Source organism: Sphaerodactylus townsendi, linkage group LG08 (genome assembly GCF_021028975.2).
Source record: "Sphaerodactylus townsendi isolate TG3544 linkage group LG08, MPM_Stown_v2.3, whole genome shotgun sequence".
NCBI lineage: Eukaryota > Metazoa > Chordata > Lepidosauria > Squamata > Sphaerodactylidae > Sphaerodactylus > Sphaerodactylus townsendi.
The window spans coordinates 90,873,951-90,894,770 of NC_059432.1; the positions used below are offsets into that span (position 1 = coordinate 90,873,951).

Consider the following 20,820-nt stretch of genomic DNA (forward strand, 5'->3'; position numbering starts at 1 on the left):
TGCCTGTAACCATGGAAACCATTTGGGGCCGGCAGAAGGAGAGAAGCGGAGGAAGACTGTGATCAACGGATTAATCTAAAGAGATCAGGACTAGGGACTAAATCCCGGGCAGTCTTTCTCTAAACTTCCGGTATCAAAACAACCTCCCTCTCCCCACCCCCTCCATCATTCATTGCAAAGGAGGGTCCTAGAAAGCTTTTACCATAGACAGCAGAAGCCGCGCCACTCCCGCCCGCAGAGAAGCATCGCTGGAGGAGGTGTTCAACTTTTAACCGGAAGTTTGTATTGTATGTGGGGGGGCACCTTTTCGCCTTATCTCTACGTCCCAGAGGTGGCGCTGGCCAGGCGGCCTTCTCACGTGACGTCACGAGGGCGGGCCAGTCATGTGCCTAGGCTGTCACATGATCGCCTGAGGCTGCAGGGAGCCGAGAGTGGGAGGCCAAGATGGCGGGGCAGGAGGAAGAGGAGCGGGCGCTGCTGGACGAGGAGCCGCCGGCGGAGCCTGATGCGCCCCCTTCGCGGAAGCCGCTGTCAGCGTTGTGCGACCCGCAGCGGCTGGCTCATCGGCTGGTGGTCCTGGCGCTGATGTGCTTCTTGGGCTTCGGTGAGCGGACCTTGCAGGAGCCGCCCTGGAGCAATGAGAACTTTCTGGAGTTAGGACGCAACAATTAGTTAAGCAGCCTCCGAGTTAGTGAAGAGGTCTGACTCTTGATGCCTCTTTCAAGGAATGAATTGGGAAGGGGGGGAGGGGCTGAAAGTCTGATGACTTTCCAGTTAGTGTGGTGGTAACTTCATTAAGAAACATTTTCACCTCTCTGCTCTGGTTCTGGCAACTGATTGGCAAAAGAAAGAGAAAGTTTGCACACAAAAACTGGTGGGTGGTGGCTTGATAGTTGCTGGAGCTGCAGTTTTTCAGTCTTCCTTCCTTCTCCCATCAGGGCTTGAATTCTGTGAGTTCCTTTAAAAGTTTAAACAGCAATAACAGTATAATACAGACAGTGAGCAACTGAATGAAAACTGCTGAAATTTTTGACAGGCATTATAGCTGTAGCTGTTTTTTTCCTTATAAAAATGTCAGAGGACTTCCACTTAGCATTTAGATTCTTTTAGAAACCCATCACGCTTTCTCTTTGAAAGCAGAAACAATTATTTTAGTTTCATGATAGGCAAAGTAACATGATTACTGGCTAAAAAATTGTAATGTCTGTTAACAGAATGGAGATTCCTTATTGCTATTTTAAGACTTTTCAGGTCTGAAGTCCTTTACAGTTCCTAAATGATGTATCTTAAATTTCTGAATAGGCAGCTATTTCTGCTATGACAACCCAGCAGCTCTGCAGACTCAAGTTCAAGGGGTGAGTGGAAGAAAGAAATGTACATATATTGAAGTTCATCTTATTTTTCCCTCTTCCCACACTCAAAAATCTTTAGAAGGTTCTAAAATGGCTAATTTACATCTGTTGAGCTGGGTAAGAACCATCTTCTCCCTACATGCAATTAAAATTCTTGTTGGTTCAGTTCCAGAAAGCAAAAATGAGGACTAATTACAGAGTGATTTAAACTGTTACAGAGTGATTTAAACCATTAAATGTTGCAGTTAAAAATGTATGCAAAATGGAACTCTTGAAGATGTGTACATACTTCCTATTGCATTCATGTTTAGTTGTACCTAATTGGCATAGAGAAGTTTGAATCTAGACACCCACAGAGCTGGATATACTAAATGGCCAGCTTCTGGTGGTTGATCTCTTCTTCCGGTCATGGTTATTTAGTTCCAGAGTTGCCTTAAAGATCATTAATTCCCTTCAGCTTATCCCAAGGCATCTGCTTCCATCTGAGAAAATAAACATGCAGCATTGCTTGCCTTCTGGGTTTTGAAATGCTAGGAGAGAGAATGTCAAAAAGTCAGGATTTGGACTTGGAACAGGAGTGCATTCAACCATTGTGAAGTTCAGGGTCATGTCAATATTGAGAACATAAGCTGTCTTATTCCGAATCAGATCTTTGATCCAGTAAAGTCAGTATTATCTACTCAAAGTGACAGTGGTTCTCCAGCGTCTCAGGCAGAGGCTTTCACATCACTTACTATCTGATCCTTTCCACTGGAAATGCCAGAGATTGAACCTGGGACTTCCATAAGATACTCTGCTCTGAGCCATGGCGCACAAAGGTAAATGAAAGGGAAAGTTACAGCTAGCAGTAAAAGGAATTAAGCAAGCAAGCAATTTTCAGGGCTGCTTCACATGGTGCTCACAACAGTAAAATTCTGCTCTGTGTGACTTGGAGAAAGAGAGGATATGAATATAGTAAGGAAACAAAATGTCAACAAATGTCATCTTTAAGGAGTAAGGATACAGTTCAGTGAGGGCCAGTATTTCTGAAAAGGTATTTTCGTGTGCTGCCCCCTCACTCTGATGCAAATAGCTGCTTATTCCTGCTGGTGCGGAGCATCCTCTTCCAGTACTGGTGGATCCTGGAAAGGGGATACATCACGCATGGATGGGAGGCATCCACTTTCCAGCAAATTTCTTTCTGACAGTGAAGTTCTTATTTTCTTAAGTAAAATATCCAGGAATCTTGATCCCTGTTTGTATCTTGTGTGTGTGTGTGTGTTGGGGGGTGGGGGGTGGTGGAAGACCAGCCCTGGCAAATCTCTGGATAGATCTGTTAGCACAGTGATGAAAAACTGCTTAATTTAATGGATGTTCTGTGCAATTGAAACGATGCTAAAAGCTTTTTAAAAATGTGTATTTTTCCATTTAGGATATGAAAGTGAACACTGCTCAATTCATGGCATTGTATTCCTGGTATTCTTGGCCAAATGTGATCCTCTGTTTCTTTGGAGGCTTTTTGATAGACAGAGTCTTTGGAATAAGGTGAGTATGTAATACTGTCTTCAAAATAATATGATGTTCCATTTTAATTTTGAAAAGAGATTGTGAGATAAGCTGGAGGTTTGCTTTGATGAGATCATCTAAAGCCTTTCAGCCCACGCAGCACTAAGAAAATCAACTGTGTTGAGACTGCCCTACATTATGAGTGTTTTACATTATTTTATTTAGAATGTTTACAGGCAAAGACCTCAAGGTTCTTTGAGGTGGCTATCATATAAGTTAAACTATTAAGAGTGCAATCTAGATGGGGGGTGTGTGTGGAGGTGGCCGGAGGTGGCGTTGTGAAGGCAGTGTTGTACCACCTCCAAAGGGGCTTCAGGTGGTGCAGAAAGGAGGAAAAACAAAAAATCCTCCTGTCGCCAAATCGCCTTATTGCAGAAACAAAAGTGCAGTATAAGCCCGAAGGTTTGGTGGTCAACATTCCCTGGCTGGTGGAAGTTGACCCTCAGGAACACCTGGCCCTCCCTCCACACTGGTATCTGATCGGGATGCCAGCACAACTCCACAGCGGCCCAGACATCTAGGTGCCTCTGCCAGTGCCTCTGCCCCTTTGCCCATTGCTCTAGCAGAGGGGACAAATACGTTGGCATAGCTCTCCATCTGTTCCACAGCCCAATAGCTCATCCCCCTGATTTGGATTGGACTGCCCATAAATCCTAAGGACAAGCAAAAAACCCAGCTAAACGATGTCACCAGGAAACCACAGGGATATAAACAGCAAGTGGTCTTCTACTTGCCTCAGAAGATCCATTGTGATAATACCAATCTCAACTTGTTGGGGATAAAATTCGATATCTTGGGAAGGGTGGTTAAAAATGTTTTCCTTTATTTCCCTTCCGCACATGCAGAATAATGCACTTTCAATCCACTTTCAGTGTACTTTGCAACAGTGTGCAATAGCAAAATCCACTTGCAAACTGTTGTGAAAGTGAATTTAAAGTGCATTATTCTGTATGTGTGGAAGGGGTCTTAGAATCCAGGCAATTTTCCTTCAGGAAAGGCATCCCTGGTTTCCACAGGAAGGCATCTAAAACCTTACATGTTAATCTTTCATGCGTGGGTCTCAAAACCCAAGCAGCCGTTCCAGTACTCTGTAACTAAACCATTTAGAATCAAAACCAGTGCTGCCAATTGAACACTGAAACAAACAGGGAGCCAGTGCACCTCTAATGGCTTTCACTTTTTAATGATTATTTTGATGCATCTCCATAAGGAACCTCACAGTTGTTAACAATCAAATCGTGAAAGGGCAGCCCCACTCAAAGCATGTTACGTAAGCTAAAATAGGCATGTGTGATTGTGGTCACCTTGACTTTCTCCAGAAATGGCTGCAGCTAACGCACTAGCCTTAGCTGGTTAAAGATACTCTAGGTATTTTTAGACAGCCATTGCCTGAAAACAGTGTGTTTTCATTGTGCATCTTGAAACCTTCATGAGCTATGAACTTTATTCCTCATCCAAAGCACTGCTGGATTATGGTTGAAGCTGCTGTTCTGACTTCTGCAAGATGATGTATATGATGCTTGGTACAAACGTATACAAGTTTGTCTTTTGTCTTGCTCTCTTTTAAAAATGGTACAGAAATTGCAATGTCATCTGTTCAATTCTACTGCTGTCTTTGTATGATTACATTGATATTTACTTATGATAAAGAAATACTAAAATGGCTCAAACTTTCTTACAGATGGGGTACAATAATATTTAGCATCTTTGTCTGTGTTGGGCAGGTAAGTTACAATTAATTAATGTTTGTTTTGTGGTTAGTTGCTAACTACGTAAAAGTCATAGATGCATTCGTTCCAAAGGACTCCGAAAACTTCTGTATTAAACTGATTTTAAACCAACTTTTAAAAACCAACTCCTAGCTATGGATTTGTGAGCAGAACTGAGTTCATGGAGCAGAACTTTTCCTGGCCCCCCCTCCTGCTGTAGCCCCCTAAAATCTGTTTCTAAGGAGGGGCAGGGCACATTGGGGCCAAAATAGGGATCTGAAGTGGGAAGGTGAAAAATTGATGACTTTCAGTAACTGGAAATGAGCCATAGTATCCAAACCGTCGACATGTCTATTATGTTTTCCAGCTGCTCAGTTGATGTATAATTTCTCTTTTGTAGGTGATCTTTGCTTTAGGAGCTGTATTTGATGCTTTTTGGTTGATGGAAGCTGGAAGGTTTGTGTTTGGGTAAGTTCATGTGCTAAAGTAGTGTAGTGTAAAGGGGGGTGGGGTGGGGATTGAAAATGTTTGAGAAATGTTTCAGGTGATTCGTGTGGAAAGGGCCCTGGTGTGATTGGTGCAAGGTCACCCAGTAAGTTTACGTGGCAGACAGGATTTGAACCTGGGTTTCCCCACTCCTAGTCTGAAACTTCACTGCACTGGCATGTGCTCTATCCTGGGCCCAGTTAAATTACAGCTGAGGTGAGATTTGAATCAGGAATATTCTGGCAAAAATAGCCTTGTCTGAATCAATGCACTGCGTTGGTTGGCAACTCTAATTTTGAACCTGAAAAATTTGTTTACTTCCCATTTGATTTTCTTGTATTGCCTAAGGTATGAATTGTTTTGTACAAAAATGAACAGACAGCTCTAATATCCAAAAACAAAATTGTTAACTATGTTGCTTCAAATACCTGGATTCATGAGCACATGTCTGTTTTCTTTAGGATTGGTGGGGAGTCCTTAGCGGTGGCCCAAAACACCTATGCTGTCAGTTGGTTTAAAGGGAAAGAATTAAACCTTGTGTTTGGCCTGCAGCTTAGCATGGCTCGGGTTGTAAGTATAAAAATTCATTTATTTTTGTTCCTTCTATTATAATGACTGCCATACATTTTGCTGTTAATGTTGCAGTTGATTCCTACCTGTGGGTGGCAAGAGCTCTTGTAGTTATCTAGGTATACACATTTTAAAAGGGTAATATCTGATCAATAAAGAATATTTTTCCATTAAGGTTTTTCGGTATGTCACTGTAGAGATTCACAGGGAAGGTAATTCTGGTAGGAAGAAATCTTGTGTGGTGTGAAAAGTTGATAAGCAGGTTGCCAGTTCTTGAGTTTAAAGGTCACTCCGAAAGTTTGTCCATCTGTCTCCCAGATGGATTGAATGGTTTGAAATAACCTTCCTGGAAGAATCTTCATATTGCTTGGGGACTCATTTGACACCCAAAATGCCAATTTTCTTCTACTACTACTTGGCCTGTTACCTTCCACCACAGCAGTTCATATATTTGGTTGTAGGCTGGTTCACATTCTTAACTATGGAACTTCAAACCTTGTTAAAAACAATTTTTAAATGCTGGTTCAGAAAGTCCATTTAGTTCATGATGCTCTGTCTGGACATGTCCAGCAATTTCCCTGGAAATTTGCAAGAAAGAACAAGATTTTGGTGGCCATCTCCCTGTAAGTGTCCCCAGTGTCTGATGATAAAAGTATCTCTGAAGTGGTGTCATTTTAGATATCACAACTGATAACTGTAGATACACCCTTTGTGCTATTTTGTTGCTCCACCGGTGACCACTATACTGGGTAGTTGTTGGAAATTTAATGGGATATAAATCAAAATCCATCTCTTCCTTTTTGAATAATCCAATCCTCAACCCAGTTGGATGTGCTTATGGAGAATGTTAGCTTAACATTCAAGGTGAATGAGGTGTCTCCGTCTTGAAGTGAAATTTAGAGAACTGAAGTTTCAGATTTAGATAGAGGGGAGAGGCATGGCATGGCATATAGACAAATTCTTCTGGGTATATTGTTTCCTTAAGATGTTGAAAATGCTATTAAAGAGGTTGATCATGTTTTCCTAGGGGAGCACTGTGAATATGAACATCATGGGATGGGTATACTCCAGAATACAAGATCTAATGGGTTCTACAGGCCACACCACTCTTGGCGTAGTGCTCTTGATAGGTTAGTAAATGCTTTTATTGACTTTGCATGGTTTATCTAAGCTTTCTGTATTGTAATGTGATTGGAAGATGGTTCAGTTTTCAACCCTGACATGGTATATGTAAACAGTTGATATTTTGCTGCAAGCTGCATGTGCTTAATAGTGTGCATGACACACTTGAAGCTTTGACTCAAGACTGCATGATAGTATTACCAGTTTGCTGAAAGCCACAACAACGGCAGCTTCGTTCATCTGATCAGGGCTTTTTCCAGACTGCAAATAGGCAAGGTCAGCAACTGGTCAGATCCAGCATAGGTTTTCTTAGGTTCCTTAGAAACGGATGAACCATGATTCTTTTTAGAGAAAGAGAATAGATTTTTCTGCTTCCCTGGGTTATTTAATAGGATAGTGCAGTCACTTTATGAAAGAGTCTAATCTCTTAGATATCTCCAAATCTAATCTCTTAGATATCTCAGGGACTTTATGTTCTTCGCCAGTGCCATTCTTAGACTGCTTGTCTGACACGAGGAACAAAACAGTTGTGCAGCTGTAGCATTCCAAGAACATCCGAGTCAGTAAAACAGCTTATAGCTTTTTCAGGAATGTGAACAGCTGGCAACATCTGTGTAAGATCACTGAACAGTGTCCACTTAACTGCAGGTCACTGCTCAGTGCTGTAAATAAGCCGTAGGCTCTCTCTGGTTCCTGATGCAGTATGGATCACCTGTGTATGTGCAGAACAATTAATACAGTAAATCTGTAGCTGAATTGCACTGCCATCTGAGTCAAACAGGAAGCTTTGCTTTGAATTTGGCAGAATTGTTTTGTTACATTTTTCCACATAAAATCACTGCCTGATCTGGGATTGGTTTGATTCCAATCCAGCTTTCTATATACACCATCATAATAGTCAAATTTGGCCTTTGAAGAAGCATCCGCTCAGTTGTGTGATGTCTAGCCTTCTTGTGCTGTAGAATTAGTTGATTTGCACATCCCTGGATGATTCTCTGATTTCCCAGCTGTCTCTGCGAGTGAACGTCTGATATCAAAGAACATTTGATCCAACTGGGAGATTTCAGATCTGTAAGCCATCCTCAGTCACTTGGTTCTAATCTATGCAGCTGAGAACCTCCTCTGGTTGTTCTCTATGGAGACCACTACTATTACACATTAAGTCTCTCTCTCTTAATTTGCAGGTGGAGTAACATGTATCTTTTCGTTACTCTGTGCTCTCTTTCTTGCTTATTTGGACCGAAGAGCTGAGAAAATTCTTTGTAAAGAGCAGGGGAAAAGCGGTAAGTGAGCATCAGTCTTCAGTAATGGGATTTTCATTTTTATAAACTAGGTTTACTTCAGAGCAGCGGCAAGCTGTTGAGCTTTCTCGTTCCTTTCCTCACTCTTGTGTCTGTGTGTAAATATTTTCCCTTCTTTAATATGAAAGCTCATGTTTGGAAAGTAACTTCCTTTGTCCCAGGTTGTCTTAGTTTTAAAGATGAGAAATGGTAGCCCTGTTGAAGTCCTGGTAGGCAGAGTCTAGTGGTGGAAGAGCTGGTTTGATTGTGGTTAACCTTCAGGTAATTGGGGCCTCTTTTGTTTCTGTAAATATCAGCAGTTAACATGTCTATTCCTTAGAGGGCGTTTTTGGAAATGGTTGAAGACTAAAAGGACTTTTCCTTGTGGTGGGACATTAAAGATTCTCCATAGTACATCTCAATTTGCCATTAAGTATTCAGACATCCTTTGTAGAGATTTTTTTACCCACCTCGTATCTAAACTGATGGGCAAGGCAGAACATAAACAAGCAGCCTAGATGCTGTTGAGTCATAAATGTCTTCTTTCCTTGGGGAAGAAAATGACTTTCCTGTTGGCCAGTATTCCTTGTCCCTGTGTTGTAGTTTGCTCATAAACAAACAAAAAAAATAATCTTCTTGCCCCAGAAGCTTAAGAGGAGTTTAGAGGTACAGGGAAGGCAAGTTTACCATCTGTCATCCTGCAAATGATATGACATGAATTAAACCTTTAGCGTGAATTAAGCCTTTGGCAGGTGAACTTTTAAAATATGTAGATTAAGCTGTATCTGTTCTTGTTATAGAAAGACCCCCCTGCATCAAGTTTAACTCTGGCTCATTCCACATGGGCCAAAAACAGCGGTGTGAAAATGGTGTAAAAGGGTTTAAAATGGTGTAAAAGGGTTTATACTGTTTTCACACCGTTTTCACACCACTGTTTTTGGCCCATGCGGAATCAGCCTCTATGAATTCTCCCTTGAAGCATTCTTTTAAAAATGTAGTTTACTAAAGCTAACACCAATGTTTCTTTTCTCTCAAGGTGAAGTTATTAAGTTAACTGACGTGAAAGATTTCTCACTGTCCCTGTGGCTCATATTTATCATCTGTGTTTGTTACTATGTGGCTGTCTTCCCATTCATTGGACTTGGAAAGTAAGTGGGTGCTTCACAACATGTTATCATTCTTGCCATTTTGGTGTATTGGAAAATGTTAGCTGTTCTTTGTTTCAGAGTAGATGTCTACTTCCCTCGTGGATGTTGCCGCCATGAAAGAAGCGTCTGATGCTCCAGCACGTGCATCTATTTTGCTCTGCCTTCAATTGACAGGGAGACATCATGATGGTGGGGCTGGTGTTGCTTTCAAGCAGCCTTTTAGCAAAGCAGTTGTGGAATTGTGCCTCAGCTTACAAGTATTTGTCATCTTCAGCTGACGCTGCAAATTTTAAGAAATGTGTATTTTGCACATATTTAACGCTGAGCAACTGAAGGATGGGTTTTAGTGCCCTGACTGACTTCAAAACTAATAATTTTATTTGAACGATTCTTAGGTTTTGTGTAAGTGTTGAGTGACAGTTCTTGCTAAAACTGTCTCAATCAAATATGACAAGACACGCTAAGGAAATGGAATGGTTCAAATAATGCAGAAGTAATTCATTAGAATGCAACCTGCTACCAAAATATAAAGGAATTCAGTGGCCAAGGAAATCATGCCTGAAGGACCATAATATGTGCTGTGTGGGCAAAAACATATTTCTTAAATGTACGTTGCCACTGATCATGAATGCTGAGAGTGATGGGCTAGGAGGGATTTGCTAGGGGGAGTCTGTAATTATGGAATGATTAACAGCAGAGATGTAAAATTTCCAGAAATGTTGATTTGTGTGTGTGTTCTTTTCCAGGAAAATTATTGAAATTTGGGGAAATCACATTTGTTTTAATAGTTAATTTCCTTCCAGGCCTAAGGATTCAAATTATTCAACATACGTTATTTATAACTCGGCTACCTTGTAAAATTCTGCAATTTGAGATATTTATAGATTTTAAAGTATGGATTTCTAGACATTTCCTAGCCATAACCTGCTGATTTGAATGATTAGAACTCTGTTGTCTGTTCAAGTATTTAACTGAATGGTCCAGTTTGTGAAACCAGAGTCACTTTAGCTTTAACATTAAGCACTGTAACAGCCCACTCCTGAAAGGGGGGATGGAAGCATGGCAGCTGGGCACAGCACAGCCCTGCCACCTCCAAAGAGGTTTGCAGCCCTGTGGCACACGTCACTAACTGTACTGCAGGCCTCCCATGCAGCCCAATGGGCTGTGCCACCTTTTTTTCCTGGCTCAAGTTCACACCAGCAACAGGGGTTCTCGCCTGGGCAGAAAAGCCTCAGGAAGCTGACTAAAGTTGGTTCTGCCTCCAGGAGTACCCCTGATGATGTGCCCCCCACATTGAACACAGGAGCACTGGTACCACAGCAGCGTTGGCACCCAGCCATTGCCCAGCCATGTGGCTCCCTGGCACAGGTGCCCCTGCACCTGCATGCTTCTTGCGCTATGTTGAGTGGCATCCATGCTGATACAGGGGTCACTCCATGTCCAGATCCCTTTCCCCCCCCAATCCCCCCCCCCCCCCACTTAGGATGCGCTCTTTAAATCATAATAGAAATAGCAGAACGCTGATAACTTCATCTAGAATCTCTAGTGGTGGTCCTGGAGAGTTTTCTGCCATAGTAATCTAGTCTTTCTCTGTGTTCCCATTTCTGTTGAAAAACTTTATGATACTGGTTGTGTTTGCTTCAATAGACCTAGTCAGTAGTAAGTTATAGTTAGTAAACAGTTTGCCAAGCTAGGGCTTTTTTAAGTGTTAAAAATTCTCTCTGTAGATTGAGGCAGAGAAGTGTGTATTGCAACTTTTGGTTCACATAGAACATTTTGCCTATACAGGTGATGCAGAATTATCTGTTATGGTTTAAAAACCTGTGCCAGGTTCCAGCTCTGTAACTGGCATAAAACATTATTTGCTTGGTTGTTGTGGGTTCTCCAGGCTGTGTGACCGTGGTCTGGTTTTTTCAGCTCCTAGATAGCCATGTCATGGTAAGATGTGAAGAGAAACACTACTTACACTTCTGTGACATGCTTCTGAAGATGCCAGATATGGTTGTGGGTGAAACATTGCAAGTAAAACCACCAGGCCACACAGTCACACAGCCAGGAAAACCCACAACAATCAATTGAGCCTTTGACAATATGTTTCTTTAAGTGATGTTGGGAATTGACAGAGGACTGTGGAGGGGCACTTAAACCCTGCTGGGAATCCCATTTAACTTTCCAGGGATCCCATTCGTAACTGCTGGGAATCCTATTTAAACTTGCCCTCTAAACATTGATTTTCTTCTACGAAGTTTGTTATGCAAAGGCAGGCTTTCACCTCATCAGTCATTCTCCATTGGAATAAGTTTTTTCTGTTGATGAAAGACTTTGTGGAAAGCATAGGAGCCGATTTATTGACTGTATTCAAGATAATGATTTCCCCTTGTCTGATCAAAAGATGAGACCATTGCTTTCTCATCAGCAGGATTATCCTTGTTGTATTTTAACCTTTGTAAACTTGCAACAGGCTAGGGCATTGTAATATGTTTTTAATTTCTTTTCCAATGGAATATAATGAGATTATAAAACTTTCTTCTGGATATTTGCAGGGTTTTCTTCATTGAGAAATTCAAGTTTTCTTCTCAAGAAGCAAGTGCAATCAACAGGTAACAATTGCAAAACACTTCTGGGGTCACAGTATCTCGCTAGATGGTTTGTTATACTGCTTGTTACCTTTTGACCCACAACAAATATAGCGGTAGAACGCACAGCGTGTGGGTTGCCCAGAGTCATAAAAGCTGGCACTTTCATTTCACATGTTTTTGTTTTTTCAAAATACTTTTTGTGACTTAATATTTTGTATTCAAGAAAATGGTTTGCAAATTGCATCAATCACTTGCAGTAAAAACATTCCATTTAGCTTTTGTCAACAGACTAACAATTATGTGTGTGGTGTTATTCATTTATTACAGCATTCTAGGTTCTAGGCTTCTGTGAATACATCATATAAAACATATAAAAGCTGGTCTATTTCTAGCACCAAGAGTTATGTCCTGATTATTTGAGTCTTTTGCAATAATCATGCCTTTCTGTTCCCTTTTTAAAAATAATAGCATCGTCTATGTTATATCAGCCCCCATGTCCCCTGTCTTTGGATTCCTGGTGGATAAATTTGGAAGAAACATTTCTTGGGTTATATGTTCGGTGGTGATTACTTTGGCTTCTCACATCATGTTGGCCTTTACTTTCTGGAACCCTTGGATTGCTATGGTACGCATTTCCTTTAACTTTATTTCCCCCAGACAGAGCAGTGTATGTGTGTTGAATTGATCAGTCAATTTTTAAAGACGTATTTTTGCGTAGTGCTGTTTTGCTTCTCCTTCCTTGCTTTCCCACCAATATAATATGAATGCCTCCAAACATTTACAGCATAATCCAGGAAGGAAGGCATTCGAATCCCCTTTTGGAGGTGGCACAGGTTTACGCTGGCGGATTTGCCCTCCCTGGGGCGCTTACTCCAGCAGAGGGGCAAATCTGCCAGTGTCTGGCAACTGCGGGGCCCTGGGATGCCTTCAGCTTTCTGTTGGTTCTCTTGCGCTGCTCTGAGCTGCGCTGGTGTGGCAGGGGCATTCCCTGTGGTGGAGCTGACCTTAGTCAACTTCTATCTTCTTATGCTGGCAGACCCAGGCTTGGAGATACACCACTTTTTCCATGGTGTGTCTCCATTTTCCCCTATGGGGGATTTTTGGGTAGGGGTTTTAAAAACGTTTTGGGCTTCCCATACTGCGGCAAAGCCCTTTGGGAGGGGGCGGGCAGCACCGAAGCGGCACCATCCCAGCCCGCCAGCCCAGTCTGGATTGAGCTGCCCAGCATCTGTTTCATTGTAGCAATGCCTCCTGGGTATTAATGTTCCCAGAGTAAGTAGCAGAAGCTTTTTATCAGATGAAGGTAACTGGGTTATGTGTTCTTGCATGTTGCATTCTTTCTACATATTCTCTTAACTGATCAGCTACTTTGAATATCCACCTATTTCAGGAGCAGAAGGGATTACAAAAACAGCTTCTTGCTACCGTTTGGGTACCTGGGTGGAAAAATGTCATGCTGTTTTATTAAGCCCACGCAACATTTCTGTACAGCAGTTACTCCTAGCTCATGCTGAACGTGTTTATTTTGATGTTGTTTTTCTGCAGTGTTTGTTGGGAGTAGCTTACTCTCTACTTGCCTGTGCCTTGTGGCCTATGGTGGCTTTCGTGGTCCCCGAACATCAGTTGGGAACTGCATATGGTTTGTAAGTGAAAAGATATTCTTGTCTTGAGCATTTTTTAAAATGAAACTTTGGGATTAGTAGCCCCATAATTGGTCACGGTCAGACAGCGTATGGTTTCTCTGCAAGAGAGAGTAGTTCATAACTTCAATCAAATTGCGGTTGCCTCACCTACCTTCATGCAGCTGCTGAAAAACATGGAAACTACTGATTGAGACTCGGCTAATTGTTCTTGAATGGGGCTTTCATCGTCACAGCTATGAGGATATAAGTATGTTGCTTGCACCTGAGCTATTCAGGAAGATGAGCCCAGTGTGCAATAGTGGTAAGAGTGTTGGATACAGGGGACCAAGTTCAAGTCCCCACTCAGCTGTGCAACCTCCTGCAGAGCCTTGGACCAGTTGTGCTCTTGCAGCTTTTCTCACTTCATATGGTTGTTGTGATCCCAGAAAGTGGAAGAGAAAACAGCAGGCCTGTAGAAATGGTTGGTGATAGAAACATGCAATTCTATGGTATCATGAAACCAAGCCTGGGAGAGCCACGCTTGTTTCAGTAAAAATCTGGGTCCTTTTCTCCAATAACTCCAACCAGCTGAGTTCTCAAAGATTTATTGAAAAACAGAAATCAAAGAAATCAAATAAAATGCAGTTACAGAGATTTGCTCAGCTGAATAAATTCTTATGGATCTCTTGGGACATCCACCCAAGAGGTGCTTAAGAACATAAGAACAAGCCAGCTGGATCAGACCAAAGTCCATCTAGTCCAGCTCTCTGCTACTTGCAGTGGCCCACCAGGTGCCTTTGGGAGCTCACATGTAGGATGTGAACGCAATGGCCTTCTGCGGCTTTTGCTCCCGATCACCTGGTCTGTTAAGGCATTTGCAATCTCGGATCAAGGAGGATCAAGATTGGGAGCCATAAATCGACTTCTCCTCCATAAATCTGTCCAAGCCCCTTTTAAAGCTATCCAGGTTAGTGGCCATCACCACCTCCTGTGGCAGCATATTCCAAACACCAATCACACGTTGCGTGAAGAAGTGTTTCCTTTTATTAGTCCTAATTCTTTCCCCCAGCATTTTCAATGAATGCCCCCTGGTTCTAGTATTGTGAGAAAGAGAGAAAAATTCCTCTCTGTCAACATTTTCTACCCCATGCATAATTTTGTAGACTTCAATCATATCCCCCCTCAGCCGCCTCCTCTCCAAACTAAAGAGTTTCATGGCTTCCCTTAGCTTAGCCCATGATAGAGTCACCTAGTCTTTGTTCTCTTACTTTCCAAGTTGGGTAAGTTTTCATGGCCTTTTAGTTTCTCCATCCGGAGGTCTTGAGATCAAATGCTGATTTTAACATGTAGGTGTGACTCTGCTAAATTTACAGTACTATTCCATCACATATGGTTATACTAAATATATGTTCTTTCCATTTTTTTAAAAAAAGCTGTGTTCTGTTTCCTGTTTCCAATTTGTGCTACTTGTCCAGCTATACTAAATAGATTTTGTGGCTACTGTTTCAAGTGCAACTGTTTTGAGTATGCAGAAGAGTAAACTTCTTAATTGAATGCTTTTCCTCTCCAGTAAAAAAGGTATTCTGGACTTTGTAAGCTAATTGTCCTCTCAATGCTTTCCAGTATGCAGTCAATCCAGAACTTGGGTCTAGCAGTGATTGCCATAGCTGCTGGTACAATCTTGGATTCCCGAGGATACCTGTACCTAGAAATCTTCTTCAGTGCTTGCGTGTGCAGTAAGTATGCAGCCTTTTGAGTAATTCGTGTTGAGTAACTGATCATGTAAAGAAGGGTTGTGCTTATGCAGATGTTCTTCATGGCTTCTGCCCCATGTCTTTTACATGCATAAATGTGTACACAACCAAGATTGCTTGTGCCTGAAGCATGTCAGGCAGCAATTCCATTTGAGTGCTTGCCATAGCAGTGAACTAGTATAGGGTAATCAGTTGAACCAGACAAGAAGGCTTCTAGGCAGCCTTGTACCAAAGCCCATCCTTTGCATGGCCACTGAAAAGCTGCTAGCTCAGGCTGGCTCTCTGATTTGAGAGTGAAGGGATTCTGTTCTTTATTTGTTTATGTGTTTAATTCATTTGTTCCCTGTATTTCTCCCCATTGGGGACCCAAATAAACTTCCATTATACTCCTTTTCTCTGTTTTATCCTCACAACAAAACTGTGAGATAAGCTACGCTGAGAGGGTGTGATTGAACCAAGGCCACTCAGCAAGCTTCCATGGCACAAGTAGGAATCGGCTCAGGTCTTACATATGCTAGTTTGTTATTCTTAATCACTACACCACACTGGGTCTTGTCTTGTCCCAGACCTCCTTTCTCTGTTTTCTAATGTTCTCTTTCTTAAATTTTGCTGTAACTAACCCCCAATCTCGCTCCCCTGACTTGGCAGAGGCCAGGTCTGATGGGAGGGCACAGACTTGTATATCTGTGTGGTACATAAAATCGCACAGTTCTCTGTTCTGCTGCAATTGCAGACTCTTTTAAAGCAAACCCTCTTTTTGCACTTCTGCTAGGTCTCAGAACCTTGAACCAATAAACGGACTCTGAAGCATTGATCAGTGGCATTTATTGAATATGTATCGAAGCACCAACTTGGCAAAGCCTGTTCTGATGAAGCAGGCATTCACAGTCTGCTTTATTCCCCCGTTGAAAGTCCCCCTCCCGTTGTCCCCAAGAGGTTGTGAAAAACAGTCTTTGGAGCTAAGGCGCCCCAAGGTCGGTGGCAGATAGCAAGAGAGATCCACCTGGCTTCCTGCCCTATGAGATAACAGATGTAATACAGTTCTCATGGGTACAGAGGTACCAGGGAAAGCCTAGTTGTCTACAAAGCATGTGAAGTCATAAAGTAAGGATCAAGGAAAGAATGCACAGATGGCAGTGGATGCATATAGAAGAAGAAGAGTTTGGATTTATATCCCCCCTTTCTCTCCTGTAGGAGACTCAAAGGGGCTTAGAATCTCCTTGTCCTTCCCCCCTCACAACAAACACCCTTTGAGATAGGTGGGGCTGAGAGAGCTCCGAGAAGCTGTGACTAGCCCAAGGTCACCCAGCTGGCTGTGTGGGAATGTACAGGCTAATCTGAATTCCCCAGATAAGCTTCCACAGCTCAGGCGGCAGAGCGGAGAATTAAACCTGGTTCCTCCAGATTAGATACATGAGCTCTTAACCTCCTAAGCCACTGCTGCTGGTTACATATATCTTTCCAGCAGAATTGGTTTGTTACTTTAAGCAGCCCCATGGTTCTGGGAATGCATCTCAATCACCTAGATAACATCCCCCTGACAACTTCTCACGTATAGTGTGCATTTTTTCCTAGGTGAGATTTTTTGTGCTTGAAGCTGTGCAGATGAAGTCGTTTTGTTGCATTGTCTGTTGCAATTAGACTATGATCTCCTGACCCTTTGGGCATTTGACTTCTTCAAAATTAGGATCACTGAGCTACAAGCATGTGTTGAAAGGTGGTAGGATGGAGGGCAGTGAAGCTTGCATTGCCATCACAGTCAGGACCATGGACAGTAGTGCTGGGGACTGGGAGCGCAAATGGACCAAAGACCTTATTGGCCTCAAGGCAAGAGTTGGAGCCACAGAGGAATCCTCTCCACTGTCCTACTGTTTTTCCTATTGGGAATGCAAAGGGAGGCGTGCCATCCTGTAGACAGTCGGTCGTTCCAATTTTTTTTTAAACAGCAGCTCAGAAACACTTTTAATCCAGCAGGAGGGACTCCCCACTCCATAGATTGAAGACCACAGCTTTAAGTGGTTTCCCTTTTAAGTAACTCTTTCTCTTTGCCTTGTAGTGTCACTCATGGCTGTAGTCATGTTGTACTTCGTGAACCTCATCCAAGGTAAGTATCTTTTTAACCACTTTAAACTTGTGTGTATTTTTATTCAGGGCAGCAGTGTAAAAAATGATCTTTTAATTAACAATACATGGTGATGGAAGCCTATTCCTAGACTGTAAGTCTTGCTGTCTGTCTCTCAACTTCCTATTGTATATTTTTAGCTGTGTGGCATATCATTTATACCTGATGTACAGGACTTGTACATGAATTCGCGACGGTGTCTAAAAAGCACTGTAAATAATTATTCCTCTGTCTAAGAGGCCAATGGCAGCTTGACGTCATGATGCATTTATTCGTATTTATGACTGTAGTAGAACTCTTCATGTATGTCATGATCATGCAAAAGTTTTTAATTGTTAAGGCTGCATTTTTTTCTCTCTTAGGCGGTGACCTTAATTGGTCTGCAAGGAGAAGAGAGAAGTTTCAGAAGTTGGCTGTGGCTGAGTAAGTGTGCAGCTGAGACTCTAACCTGACATTTCTGTTTGGAGTCCAGAATAGCGAATGCAGGGATTGATACCCTAGTAAATTGTTCTGAATGAATTAGATTTCCCAGCTCATGAAAAGGCTTCAAGTACTTGCTTGTCATTTAGCAGTTAACTATGCTATTCTGGAAGGTTTAGGAGTCTAAGAGGACAAACTGTTCAGCCTCTTGACTGTTGTTGAATGTCCATTCAGGTCACAAGTCCTTCACTTGAAGAGAAAAAAATAAAGCCACACTAGTGGGCAGGAGAAGATAAAGGAGAGCAAAGTGCAGGGTGGAGAGTTTATTTAGCTCTGGATTCCTAGGCGTTTTGCAGTTTGCTTCAACAGGGGATTGGGGAATTGACGTCAATGAAAAGCTACATGGAGGGTGTGTTGAGGACAGGAAATAGGACAGAATTGCCTCTCTTTTTCATCAGCAGACTATTGGAAGCAATCCAGGGGGACATTTTTGTCCTATTTCCCCTCCCCCCTTCTCATTACAGCTGCTTCACATATACCACATGGTCCCCAGCCCTATACACTACTTTTTTCAGAAAGGGGTACACAAGTGTCTGCTGTGGGGGGCAGTTGGAAAAATCCAGCTGTGATTCTCTTCCGTATTGAGAGCGTGGCACTTGTCCCTAGCCCTTTCAGTAGCCTAATGCGAGAGGCTTTCTGGAGAAACGCTGCGGCTATTCTGACTGGCGCTGGCAACACGGCTTTCAAATCCATCCAACCAGCTGCATCTCCTGTCCATGCGTCATTTGAGCGAATGCTAGGCATATCAGAACATAGGGTTAGTGTTCTGTGCCTCTGGGTCATGTCAGCTTGCTTTCATGGAAGAGGTTCCAGGATCTCGGATGTGTTTGGAGCATGAGGAAGATTAGTTATGATAGGAGGGAAAACAGTACCTGCAGTCTCAATCCAATGCCCTGTTTTAAGTTGCAAAGGAGGCATCCTTAGGAGAAGGAGGAGGGGCAGAATGTGAATGTACTGCATTAGGTGCACAACACTGGATGTACTCTGTTAGGCACACATGTATTTCCCCTCCCGGCTGCTCTGTAGAAAGGAGGAAAGGAAATTGCCATTGTCAGTGTTGGCTGCAACACCCCCCCCCCCCCCCCCCCGGTCCTTTTTATATGACTCAAGCTGGATATTCCATTTGCTTGCTTGGAGCCTGCTTTCTGTGTCGTGCCTTCTATGTTGCTGTTTGTAACATTCTCAGTGTGGCTTTCAACATTCAGTTCATTATGAGATTTCCCACAAGCAGCCAACATCTCGCAGGCCAGCTCCAATAACTCTCCTCGCAATGCTTTTTGCAGGTAAGAAATCTTGACGAGGGAACGTCATCCTGAAGCGCGGGAGCACTTTGATCAGCAGCCGGTCCCGTTGAAGAGTGTTCCGGTGGGGGTGTGCGTCTGTGTGTCCTAACAGCTTGATGTTTAACTCATGAATGATCTAGTTGATTGGAAAACACAGTGACACTCATTGGACCCTTTCACAACGAAGGGCGTGCAGCAATTGGTCAAACCTGTATGTTCCTTGAAGGACTTGGATCTTGTCTTTATTGAAGACACCACAAATCTTGTCTTTATTGAAGAGCCTTGGTTACAATTGAACTGAAGTCGGCTTCTTCAGAATGTTGCTGGAACTTTGTTACTTCACCAACACTTTTTCTTTTTGGTGGACATTTCACTGGGGACAATAATGGTTAATTCTTGCACATTTAACTTATGTTCTAAGGGAGGCTTGCCTTCAAAATGTGGTTCTTAATTAGTCAGTGCAAAAGGCTTCCTTTTAATAAACTATGGTATTTTCAGGACCATGAGTGTGTTAAACAAGATCCTAATGGTGATGCTTTCATAATGGTGGTGATAATGGGGGAATGATTGGCCAAATTAATTGAAATATCTGCATTGCAGGGGGTTGGACTTGATGGCCCTTGGGGGGTCTCTTCCAATGCTATGATTCTATCTTTAGGAGGAATAAACTTCTGAACTGCCAAGCAGTTCCAGGGAGCTTGACTTCTTTCTCTCTCTTGTACGCTGTCTCTCTTTTTGTACTGGCGCTATCTTTTGTGTTAAAATTGTTAAAGTCAAAAAAAGCATTGTGGAAATTTTGACTTTGCCCTGAAATTTTGAGATATTTATAAATAAATATTGGAGAAGAAGGTGTCTGTCTCTTACTGTCTGAGGTTTATGTGGCTCGATCTGTCTGTGCCCTTGAGCTAGATGTGACGTCTTCTGGCTCATCTCACTGTTAACACATGTGTGCTAACAGCATTCCCTTTCTTTTACTGAACAGAAAGACGGGGAAAAATCAGATGTTGAAATGGAGATGACTTAGCCAAATTACAGCCAAAGAATGACTTTAGTTTGAGGAATAGGTGTCTCTCCAGATTAGGTACTCAGGTACTGAGAAACAAAACAGAATCTTTCTAAGAAGTTGCATTGTGGATCTCTTTGAAATGAGTTCAGTCGCTTCCTCATACCGAGTTTGGCCCCTTGATCTGTTGGGGCCAATATTGTGTATTCTGATTAGTAGTGGCTGTCCAGGTTCATATCAGTTTCTGAACCTTTTAGCTGCAAATGCTGGGGAGTGAACCTGCAATGTGAGGTGTCTGCCACCAGTGGCGTGGGTGGGGGGGAAATGGCACCTGGGCACAGCCCCTGCAGCGCCGTGCCCCCCCTTTCCTTAGTTCAGGCTGCAAAGAACAGTCAGCTGAACTCCAGGCGACTCAGGGCTGCCCCCCACCCCCCCGGCGGGACTCTGCCCTCTCCCTACTTATTTTAGTTCAGCTGGCTGCTCTTTGCAATTGGCTGGACTCCAGGCTGCTCCGGGCTTCTGCCAGGCCTGGCGGGAAGGGGGAGGGGTGTGTGGGGCGATTTTCTGCCCCCATGTATTCCCAATGGCACGCGCCCAGGGCCACACAACATGTCTGGAAAAAGTACTCTGCTTGAGAGCTTTTGAGTCAGTCAGGGTTGATGGACAAGCAGGCTAACCTGGTATGAGATGACCACATAGGTTCATAATCGAGTTTGGCCATCTCTTCCCCTGCAAGTAGAACAAACATTTAAACTTCGAGCCTAC

At 42.8% G+C, this 20,820-nt stretch overlaps 1 protein-coding gene across 1 annotated transcript; it reads left to right on the plus strand.

Moving 5' to 3' along the window:
* The first annotated feature begins 400 nt into the window (after positions 1-400).
* Positions 401-19,902, plus strand: MFSD1 (major facilitator superfamily domain containing 1). The gene is made up of 16 exons (XM_048506346.1): positions 401-604; positions 1,303-1,355; positions 2,764-2,876; positions 4,579-4,621; positions 5,007-5,074; positions 5,554-5,662; positions 6,690-6,792; positions 7,969-8,067; positions 9,101-9,212; positions 11,756-11,812; positions 12,260-12,416; positions 13,337-13,434; positions 15,037-15,149; positions 17,224-17,271; positions 17,652-17,712; positions 19,053-19,902. The coding sequence occupies exons 1-16, from the start codon at positions 445-447 to the stop codon at positions 19,054-19,056; spliced, it is 1,398 nt and encodes a 465-aa protein (XP_048362303.1). The 5' UTR covers positions 401-444; the 3' UTR covers positions 19,057-19,902.
* Positions 19,903-20,820: the final 918 nt, after the last annotated feature.